The sequence below is a fragment of the Haliotis cracherodii genome, unplaced genomic scaffold (genome assembly GCF_022045235.1).
Source record: "Haliotis cracherodii isolate W230 unplaced genomic scaffold, xgHalCrac1.p SCAF_10, whole genome shotgun sequence".
NCBI classification, from domain to species: Eukaryota; Metazoa; Mollusca; class Gastropoda; order Lepetellida; family Haliotidae; genus Haliotis; species Haliotis cracherodii.
In genome coordinates, this window is record NW_027266265.1 from 39,958,921 (window position 1) to 39,971,266 (window position 12,346).

At 40.2% G+C, this 12,346-nt stretch overlaps 1 protein-coding gene across 6 annotated transcripts in view; it reads right to left on the bottom strand.

The window, feature by feature from the left end:
• Positions 1-405: 405 nt before the first annotated feature.
• LOC139454375 (uncharacterized) overlaps positions 406-12,346 on the bottom strand; it is a 64,885-nt gene continuing 52,944 nt past the window's right edge. For all 6 annotated transcript variants that reach the window (XM_071236033.1, XM_071236035.1, XM_071236038.1 and 3 more), the window contains 3 exons: positions 9,326-9,529; positions 8,431-8,540; positions 406-6,424 (listed from right to left, as the gene is read on the bottom strand). In XM_071236033.1, the coding sequence (XP_071092134.1) occupies positions 5,492-6,424; positions 8,431-8,540; positions 9,326-9,529 (1,247 nt within the window). In that variant the 3' untranslated portion in view covers positions 406-5,491. The remainder of the gene's footprint in view (positions 6,425-8,430; positions 8,541-9,325; positions 9,530-12,346) is intronic.

Here is a 12,346-nt window from a genome sequence, read left to right on the forward strand (position 1 = left end):
CAGAGAATGAAGCACCTAATCGCAAGCACAAAAAGTCAGCGATCTAACCCACTCCGCTATGGGGGCTTACTCAAAATGGAAGTTGGACAACTGGTTGTCTAGATCATGTACTTTGTATACACCTAGAGGGGTGCTTCACTCTAAAAGAGTGGGTCCGAATCTGAAATGGAAACTAGAATTTGTACTTTAATGAGAAAGTACTGTAATATGCCAAATATAACATTTATTACATTTGACCACTTTCTGAAAGGCATTGTGTATTCACTCAATCAACCTGTTCACAGAGTCTGCCACCTGATCCTCGGCAAGAACAATGAGCAATTTAAAAACACAAAGTTCCACTTTGAAGGGTGCACCAACAATTCAAATTGGCTTAAATCATAGTAGCCTTTTCTCAACAATAAGTTCTGTATAAAACTGTTTTATTCCAATAATTAAAATAACAAGGTTTGCATGTGCAAAGCGTCAGCCATGTTTGGAATAAAAATATAAACAACACAACAATATTTTCTTTGTACAATTGAAAATGTCAGTGAAAATATTAGTCAATCTCAAAGGTCTTACACAAGATTATCTGATTTTATAATATACATTACTGTTAATGATTCAGCAATAAAAAAAAATGTGTGATATCCAAAAGGATGCCTGCACATTGTTTTATTCACAGAATAAATGACACTGTATTATTACATATGGGAGGAATATGTTACTTTTCTTGGTTAAGCGTATTCAGTCACGTTTTGGCCACGCTCCCTGCAGCTGAAATATGGAGACACACAATTGGTGTGACCATAACTATATATAAACATTACTAAATACTTGGGGGATATTGCTGGAGCAAATCTTTTAAATGTTTGGGAAGTATCCCCTGGTTTGTATGTCCTATTATCTAATTATTTTTTTTAAGAATTCTTTTCTAGTGAAATAATCAGTTTCAAAAGAAATGATATCATTGTGAAGAAACTGCTACAAGCACTTTTGGCTTAATTAGTCTTGTCTTTTTACCATAACCATTTTACTTGAATGTTCTGTTAATTATTGTAAATATTAGACAGTCGGAATGTTTAAAAGAAAACATCAGGTATCAAAATAGAATCTGAAACCAATGTGACTACAAAAAGTATACTACTCAAAACAAGTTAAGAAACACCCCCGATTGGACGGCTGTGTTGCAATATCTACCAGCCATGACAAATGAACTATAACCATGTGAAAAAAGTGTGTGTTCTTTACTTCTTTTGAGTAGTACTGGTATTGATATGCAATTCCTCAATAAAAGTGACGTCACATAATTAAAACACTTGGCTTCAAATAGCGTTTACTAAAATAAATTAAGATCTGTAGTACATGTATTAGTATTAGTATTTATGTGAAACCTCATTATATGATAATGAAATTATCTGAAACAAAATTAGATGAAATTGAACTAGAGCTGCAACAATTGACGTTGATTCCATAAGACATCTATTTCAATAGCATTGCCTGTTAGAGAACCAACAAACACATTCAGTAACTGCTTGAGAACTATTTCAACTGGAGAATTTTTGCAAGAAGACCCTTTGATACCATTCCTCAAAGTCTACCACTGGTGGCAGCGAGTGTAACGAAGCTGTGACACGCCGGGAAGGAGCATGAATGGCCTCATTCATGATGAGGTACTTCTACCAGTGAGTGAGTGAGTTTGATTTTACGCTGCTTTTAGCAATATTCCAGCAATATCACGGCGGGGACACAAGAAATGGGCTTCACACATTGTACCCATGTCTGGAATTGAACCCGGGTCTTTGGCGTGATGAGCGAATGCTTTAACCACCAGGCTACCCGACCACTTCTACCATGTCACAACATATCACAACATACCACAATGCACCAAAAGTTAAGTGAATAGCTCCAGCCCTAATTATAAGACAGTAATGATCTTGCAACAGGAATTAATGCAACTAAAATACATGCAAAGTTAGAAACATACAACACACTTGCAACATAAAACACAACCGATTGTAACTGATGATATGTATAGAAGTACTAGGTTGGTTGGTTGATTTGTTGTTTAACGCCGCACTCAGCAATATTCCAGCTATATGACTGCGGTCTGTAAATAATCAAGTCTGGACCAGATAATCCAGTGATTAATGTCATGAGCATCGATTCACGCAATTGAGATCGATGACATGCATCAACCAAGTCAACGAGCCTGACCACCCAATTCCGTAAGTCGCCTTTTACGACAAGCACTACTAATGTTGAGGCATAATTCTGCCAGCTTCATTAATATAGCATTTTTTGGTCGGTCAGTCTTGTAAACCAACTGAAAAATATATATGGCCTAGGTGAGGATTGGTGTTGGGAAAGGGTTAGAAATATATCATCAATCATTGGTCACAATCATCTTGTTCCAACACTGCAACTGATTATAAATTCAGGGATGAGAATTGATATTTTCCTTTCAGTTGAAACTTCTTTGCAATGGAGTTGCCCATAATTTGGGGGTGTTTAGGGGGAAGCCATGAGATTTTAACAACTTTGTGGTCACTAAAATTCGCGGATCCGCGGAAGATTCTATAATCAAAAATTGTTCATTTCTCTTTTTTTCCCCAGACATTTTATGTGAAAGACCCTTTATTTACAAAGGTTTCGTGACATAATTCTTAAGTGAAAATACTTGATTGGCTGAAGACGGCTGTACATGATTATGTGTACCCATCCACAGAGCACAGGAATGCTTGATCAGGTTGAATACTAGTACATAGCATTTGTCTCCATCGTCGATTCTATACACAATCAATCATTGGCACAGAATAAGGATCAATCAGTCAGGTTCATTAATAAAAATGCCAAATTTCCTTTGCAAAGATAAATTTTCAATATTGTACTGGGTTTGTAGACATTCTCTTTGTTTTTTTGTGAAGCTTTGAAGGCTTATTACAGATTTAGAATCCAAACTCAATAACTGAAATTCTGAATTGGACTTTGTGTTTCTTATTGGAAAAGAACTGTCAGTTATATTGTGTATGCACAGGTGAATTAATATTAATTATGTTAATGATTCAATCAGGTATGGTTTTGTTTCTCCCATTAGGTTAGCAGTGTATTAGGCCTGTCAACCCTCCCACATCTGGCGGGAGACTACCACAATTTGATGGAATCTCCCGCTCTCCCAATGAAAGACAATTTCACCCGCAAAACAGCATTTTTCAATAATTAAAACTGTGCCTCCATTGTCCCCCGAGTAAAAACAAAGAACAGGAAGTTGACGATTACGAAAAACCACGAGTAAGTTTTCAGTTAAATTTGTATGCAATTGTCTGGCTACACTGTATAGTATGTGCACCCATTACCAAGTTAATGGGTACAGGAACATTATCAGGGATTGTGTCCAGTCAAACCTCATGATGGTTATACCACATATCGATTACATATCCATCAATATACAACACTATGAACAGCTGCTGTATACGTAATGTTTATACCACATATCACTCTTCACATCAAATACTACACAAAAGAACACAAGGACCACCCAATTCTTTCATATTACTATATTAAGTCTGTCATGTTATGACATATAGTAATATGAAAAAATCTGGTGGTCCTTAACTTCTTTTGAGTAGTATACTACAACATTGTATCTGCATTTGCTTGTGGTTTTACCATCATTGAAATGGTCTCACTATTGTGGTTCCAAATACTGTGACCATTAGTGTAGGTAGATTATTTCACAACAAAAAGGGTGAATACTGGATGTGAGCCATAATCACTGGATTCTGGCACACCGAAGGGGAGTAACTCTGCACAAGCACATTGAATTGCAGAGCCTTTGCTAACAAGCCATTAGTGCCACCCCGTACATTACTCACGACCAATGTACAGAAGTGACATGGGTGACTGCAGCATGCATCTCCCTCCCTCCCTCTCTCACAGTCCACATCTGGGATGTCACCAGCAGATGAAAGTCTTTAGGTAAATAAATCCATGTATAATGACAATTATAAGCATCTTGTAAAACATTAATCTGGTTACAATAAAGTGTATACATGTATCATTCAAACATCCACAACTAAATATGTCTGCTGTATCTTGCTAGGAAACAGAAATGTCACATCCACTCTTCATTACTGACCACTAAGTTGCAGTCTCTCATGACGGAATGTTCCAAGTTCGACTGAAACTTGTGTAGTAACCAGGGGTCCGGAAATAGTCATATGCGCCGGACATGTCCGATTGGGAATCTAAAATGTCTGATTTAAAATATTGCTTACCGGACATTTTAATTTTTCTGTCCGGACATTTTAAAAAACAAACAACACTACCTTCGGGGTCCAAATAATTGATGAGCGTTATCGTATCCCTTCAATGAATTCAGGTGAATAAACTCTAGTCCAGATAAACAATGAACAAATCTTTTTATCACCAGATATTATAATGATGGGATTAAATTACGTACTTCAGTTCGGATTTGTTGACTGGTATTTCCGTCGTTAGGTGATCGTGGTGATCAGCTGATAATGTTTTCTGAGATGAGGGAAAACATTGTGTCATTGGAAAACTTGAGTTTATTAAAAATGTTAGTAAATTTTGGGAGCCAGGCTTTACCACGCGCTATAACCGAAGCGCTCCATAATGAGGGAACACTGTACTTAACAACTTGTAATGTGTGTGAAAAGTCGTACAAAAATACGCTACTTGAAGGGAGCGTGGCCTAAATGCAAATGTCCGATTGGGATTTAAAATTTTCCGGACCCCTGGTAGTAACCATGACAACTTGACAATCATGTATTTATAAGTCATTTGCCCTTGCATAAATTTACATCAGAGTTCAAGTCACACGCACTCAACAACACTGCAGTGTCCTATATATCCCTGAAACTGTTGCTCTGAGGAAGATGGGCAAGCTGTACCATGTACCAGTGTATAATGTACTAACGTACCATGTACCAATGTATTTGTACCAAGTACCAGTGTATAATACATCCTCTCACAGCTACAATGTATCAAGCATCTTTTCTCAGTTTTGAAGCTCAATATGCACAGAGCTGGACTGTCAACAGTATCGGGGGGTGTGTGTTCCTGATACAACCAGCATTTATCATGCTCGCCTCATGCATGACACTACACAGAATGGGTTGGGTGTCACCTTGGGCAAAAATTGTTTGTGTAATTTAGCTTTCTTTGATCACAATTTCCTAAATGTTCCCCATGGTTCTGTCATCCATATAGCTCATAAATCACAATGCAGCGATGGTCGCTCACAGAAATCACAATATAATTAAAGTAGCTGAAAGAAATCACAATATCGTGATTGTAGCTCAGAGAATTCCCAAGATGGTGATATGTCTTGTAAAGCCGACACAATCCTAGGCAAGTATAATCATCCCACTGACATGCTTCCATATGTGTTGAGATCCCTGTTCTGAACAACCGTTGCACACAGATTCAGTCCGATGCACACCTGCACCAACAAGATCACATAAATATGTGACATATCACAGAATCACACAAAAATGTCTGGATCACCATCACCTGTGTCCAAAGAAAGCGAGAGATAAGTCCCTCGTAACCGATCGTCTTGTGATTGGGGTTCCTCTCTCTCTGCTTGCCCATGCCTTCGAGGGCTGTGAGCTGGCACTATGGCTGTGGAAGGAACACGGAGTACCACCTCTCCACCCTCTGTAGAACTGTCTCTCACATGGGAAGGTGAACGGTTACTCTCTGATTGCCTGCCTCTCCTCCCCCGTTGCCGTGGACGATCAGATGGTGACTGAGGCTCGGATTGTGTTTGAGGCTCTGGTTGTGTTCGAGAATCAGGTTGTATTCGAGGGTCAGGCTGTGTTCGAGGCTCAGGTTCTGATCGATTTCTGGAGGATTTCTTCTTCTTTTTGGCTGTGTGATCCCGATCTTTCCCATGAGCAACTAAACTGTCTCTACTTCTTCCTTGACCTTGACTGTCACCTTGACCTGGGCAGGCTGCTGCACCTTGCTCCCGCACAGCCTCACTTTCACTCTGTGGTTTGGGGTCCTTGTTTCTCAGAGTAGATGAGCTGACAGGGCACTCTATGAACTCATCAACTGGCTTACTGTGTCTCTGCTGGTTCATGCGTCCAGACTCATCATGGCGTCCAGACGACACAGATGTGTCATGAGGGGGGTAACAGTCCCTTTCTGCTACTGTGGAATCCGACGAAAAGGACGCTTGGCATAGATGGCGTTCCATTTGTGATCCATCCGACGATGTGTCAGATGCTCTTGGAATGTCGCATGAGTGGGACTCCAGGGAGTCCGAGGAACTTGTGGAGTCTGCCGATTGGTTGAGGACATTCTGTGAGGACGTGAGTCGAGGTACATCTGTGGTCGGGCTGGTTGCCTCCTCGTAGGTGGGTGGGTTAACGAGTCCATTGTTGACGTCTGGCTGGGACCACATGAAAGCCTGTAAGTACAGAAACTGTGTCAGACAGCCCGGGTTATAAACTGTGTACTTTTCATGGCAACAATGTACACTTTTCATCTCAACAATGTCTTTAACTGGCAGTTAGAAGATGTAGTATCTGGGTATGAAATGGGTTTAACGTCACATTCAAGATAATTGCACGTATATAGCAACTTGAGGGTTATAACTGGTCAACACAAAGTATAAGCCCATCCCATCATACAAAACTTTACCAGGACAACTGGCCATGTATGAATCTATCCCAAATAGTACCGTATACCAGGACAGTTAATTAACGATGTATAAGCCAATCCCCTCTTACAAAAGTGTACCTTGACAACTGGCCATGTATGAACCTATCCCAAATAGTACTGTATACCAGGACAGTTAATTAACGATGTATAAGCCAATCCCCTCTTACAAAAGTGTACCCGGTCAACTGGCCATGTATGAACCTATCCCAAATAGTATGGTATACCAGGACAGTTAATTAACGATGTATAAGCAAATCCCCTCTTACAAAAGTGTACCCGGTCAACTGGCCATGTATGAACCTATCCCAAATAGTATGGTATACCAGGACAGTTAATTAACGATGTATAAGCCAATCCCCTCTTACAAAAGTGTACCAGGACAACTGGCCATGTATGAACCTATCCCAAATAGTACCGTATACCAGGACAGTTAATTAACGATGTATAAGCCAATCCCCTCTTACAAAAGTGTACCAGGACAACTGGCCATGTATGAACCATCCCAAATAGTACTGTATACCAGGACAGTTAATTAACAATGTATAAGCCAATCCCCTCTTACAAAAGTGTAACTGGACAACTGGCCATGTATGAACCTATCCCAAATAGTACCATATACCAGGACAGTTAATTAACAATGTATAAGCCAATCCCCTCTTACAAAAGTGTACCCGGACAACTGGCCATGTATGAATCTATCCCAAATAGTACCATATACCAGGACAGTTAATTAACAATGTATAAGCCAAATCCCCTCTTACAAAAGTGTACCAGGACAACAGGCCATGTATGAACCATCCCAAATAGTACTGTATACCAGGACAGTTAATTAAAGATGTATAAGCCAATCCCCTCTTACAAAAGTGTAACTGGACAACTGGCCATGTATGAACCTATCCCAAATAGTACCGTATACCAGGACAGTTAATTAACAAAGTATAAGCCCATCCCCTCTTACAAAAGAGTACCTGGACAACTGGCCATGTATGAACCATCCCAAATAGTACCGTATACCAGGACAGTTAATTAACAATGTATAAGCCAATCCCCTCTTACAAAAGTGTAACTGGACAACTGGCCATGTATGAACCATCCCAAATAGTACCGTATACCAGGACAGTTAATTAACGATGTATAAGCCAATCCCCTCTTACAAAAGTGTACCAGGACAACTGGCCATGTATGAACCTATCCCAAATAGTACTGTATACCAGGACAGTTAATTAACGATGTATAAGCCCATCCCCTCTTACAAAAGTGTAACTGGACAACTGGCCATGTATGAACCATCCCAAATAGTACCGTATACCAGGACAGTTAATTAACGATGTATAAGCCAATCCCCTCTTACAAAAGTGTACCTGGACAACTGGCCATGTATGAACCATCCCAAACAGTACCGTATACCAGGACATTTAATTAACGATGTATAAGCCAATCCCCTCTTACAAAAGTGTACCAGGACAACTGGCCATGTATGAACCATCCCAAACAGTACCGTATACCAGGACAGTTAATTAACGATGTATAAGCCAATCCCCTCTTACAAAAGTGTACCAGGACAACTGGCCATGTATGAACCTATCCCAAATAGTACCGTATACCAGGACAGTTAATTAACGATGTATAAGCCAATCCCCTCTTACAAAAGTGTACCCGGACAATTAGCCATGTATGAACCTATCCCAAATAGTACTGTATACCAGGACAGTTGACCAAGTATATGCCCACCCCCCCTCCAGGACAACTGACCATGTTGAGATAGCCAATGGGAGTGTTCTGGATGACTTCATCGTAGGAAGGCGGAGCATCTTGCTGGATCGTTAGGTTCATCCTTATTCGACTCCTGTTCCTCCCTCGTCCTGCAACATGACATACACACACTGGATCTCTGGAGATGGTTGTTGTCATAAATATCCTGGTAAATAAATCCCTTTTCACCCAACTTACATCCTGGGTGATAGCCATTTCATGTAGGATGAATGAACATAAACAATATGGATAACACCTGTAATAGCCTCCGGCTCGTGGTATAAAGCCTAACGCGGGAAACATTAAACCCCAAGTGATCTACTACAACTTTATCTTACCGACATGTTCTAATATGACATTGTAAAAGAATTCAAACAAATTCAAAATTGAAAGAAAACAGATTGTCACTTGACTTCCAATCCCTGGGAAAAAGCATGCAGCTCTTTTCTTTGAAGTGGGGTATAAGGGATTTATTCTGTCTCTCAAACATCCACATGCAGCCTGATTTGCTCCTGGCAGGGCTTAAGGGATATATTTCCCCACTGAGATCTCATCATTCTGACATGGAGGTTTGATAATTATCCTTATACTGTTGTCAAGCAAGGATCTATACCGAAACATCACTATTACAGTATAATAAAGACATTGTTATCCATACTTTTTTTGTGTCAACTTTGTAAAGTCAAATGAGAAAAAAAAATGACAGGACTTTGTTCTGAAAATGTATGGACACAAAAGATAATAGGACTATGTAAATAAATTTTCTTGTGGCAATTTCATTAAAATTTGAAAGTTTGCATTGCTGGCTCTTTATTCCTTGTCACAACTCCAATTTATTCAGGCTCAAGAAAAGAAACCCTTGTCATTATATACTGTGACCATGGTGACAACTCACGGTTCCGACGCGCCATGTTGCCGCTGACCGAGGTGATTGGCTGTCGACCATTGCGTGGTCCCTGCTGGGACAGCGTACGACATCGGCGGATGAAGATGATGAGCAGACAGATGACGACGATGAGGAAGATGGAGATGACCATTGGGATGATGACGCCGATGCTGATGGTGTAGGAGTAGCGGGAATATTCCCCATCTTTGGTGCCTGGAACAAAGACACGGTGTTATTGTAATATCAACTGTATATAGTGTATACTCCTCAGGGAGCTGAGAATGAAAAAAAGATCGCACACTGATCCAGGGACTGGGGTCATAATGCAGTGCTTTGAGCATGCTTTAGGGTGTGGCACATAATAAAAATACACATTGAATAATAATAATAATAACAATATCATTAAAATCAGATCTAAGTTCTCGCTGCCGCTAAACAAAGATCTGAGGACATCCCATTACGGGTCACGTCAGAACGACCTTTCGTGAAGTTTGACCGACCACTGAAATGACTAACAAGAAGTCGACGTCAGCCAATTAGAAAGCAGCTTTCATGAGCCTTTCGGCACTCATTTCAACCTGGTGACTTCCATTTCAGACTACGCTTGAAAAATATGTTGACACAGTTCTCGATTAAAATTTTGTAAAACTGATCAAACGAACATTCCAGAATGACTAATATATGGTTGCGATTGTATGGCAGTGCTTCCCACGTACTGTGCAACGCCTCTTCCGTTCAAATGATTATCACATGGAAGCGAGAGATAGGCGATAATTTTGACAGAATCAGTCGTACAAGCCGTAACTGTTGTTCGGAATACCCCGTGTTAACGTTTTCGAGGTTGCATGATTAGAAAACACATTCCGACTGTCACTTTCACAATCTGGTAAGCAACGCTCTGATTGGTCAGATGAAAAAAGGTCGTTCTGACGTGACCCATAATGGGATGTCCTCAGATCTTTGTTTAGCGATATCGAAAACAAAGATCTGATTTTAATGAGATTGTATTAGTAGTAGTAGTAGTAGTAGTAGTAGTAGTAGTAGTAGTAGTATCAGCATGACTGCATACACATAATGAGTGAATGACTCTGAACAACAGGATTTAGGTGATACAACATGTATGTATCCACTCTCAACATATATCCCCTCTTAACCATCCAAGCTATCGACTTTCAGCAGCCATTGTAATCACATGACAGCAGATAGCTTCCTAGCATTCTCCTATACATCAATGACAGTGTCGACACTTGCAAGACTTAAAGGTGTAATATTACAACTTGATGAGGAGCGGGACACCATCTCATACCAGACTGACCTCTGACCCCTGAGTTTTATGTACTACATTCACAAAAACAATTTCTGACACAAAATGCTGGGACAAATAGTTTGTGACTCTGGTTTTACAAAACTAAAATAATAAATCACATCACATGCCAGATGTCCTGACAAAAACAACATGGTGTGATCTCAGAAATATGTTTGTGGCTTCTCTCTGAGTAAGAGTGAGTGAGTGAGTGGTTTTATGCCGCTTTTAGCAATATTCCAGCAATATCACGGCGGGTATAACACCAGAAGTGGGTTTAAAACAATGTGCCCATGTCGGGAATTGATCCAGGGTCTTCGGTGTGACGAGTCAACGCTTTAACCACTAAGCTACCTGACCACCCCTTTCTGAGTAAGAAATGTAAATTTACATGCTTGGAAGCAGCGACTGAAAAAAGATTCAAACCCTAACATAATAAAATAACCTGTATATATCACATCAACTATCATAGTGCTTACAATTCAGTGATCATTATCATGATGAACCTTGGATTCAAACCCAAACTGAATGGCAGCACCTAGGCCACTTTATCCACTGTACCCACAGGGGGTGTCATGACCGCCAGATAACATATGGTCTTTTTTTTACATAGAAAAATCCCTCTACATATAAATCTCTCTTCATTCAAAACTATTAATAGAATAATCACACATTGGAAACCTTTTTTCCAGACCTGACACCCTGTTTAACAGGGTAGTGGAGATTGTCAGCTCTTGTATGAAAACATAGATGAATAGGGGAGGACATCTTGTATCTACACACAACAGATGCTGTTACAGATGCAGTTATCAGACTGAATGACAGACAGCTCACATCATCCTGACTTACCTCTATCAATCGGGGGATAGGGGAGGATGTTGGACATCTTGTATCTACACACAACAGATGCTGTTATCAGACAATCCAAACAGCAGACGACACATCTCACATTATCCCCAAAAGTAAGTGTCAACTGCCTGCCTAACTTCCCACAACACCGTACACGGTGAAGTAACCAGGATCCCTGATGTTAACACAGTAGTCCTGACGGCCCTACTCTAAGGACCGCATGTTATCATTTCCTTATTTTCCTCGAAAAATATCTTTATTTCCCTGTGAGCTGTTGACAGACAACAACACATGACTGTATCCTCAAACAAGGGAGTCGTAGCATGACCTCTACAGCCTTGTGACCCCTCACCTATGACATAGCAAGTCAACAAGGTGTGTTTGAACTCGGAGTCAATACAGAAGGTGGTCTTCAAAGTCAGGCACATGTTTTGCTTAGTTTACAGTTCAACTTTTTGCCCTGCGAGAAGTTATGTCAAACATTTCCTGCAACTGTGTCACAGCTGGACTGTTTCGGTGTGGGTTGAGTTGGGCGAGGTAGGAAATGTGAGGTGAACTTGAGGAAATGTGTCCTGTATTGGCCGGAGTCTGGGCGGTTTAGTGGAGTGTGTTGTGTTCATGGTGTTGGACTGTACACAGCCGAACATCCCAACAACAATTGCAGAAAGCTGGGACGTGTTAATTCAGGACTGTGTCACATCTCAACATCATTTTCAATATTTTTATTTACTTTTTCAATGGTTTCACACCTTATCGCTGTTACATAAACATCAGTTATGTGTCTATTTACAGAAGTATAGGATGCAAAAATTTAACGATGGTATTTCTGACTACACCCTTTTTATTGAGAACTTATTTCATGTGTGGGCTATAAACAG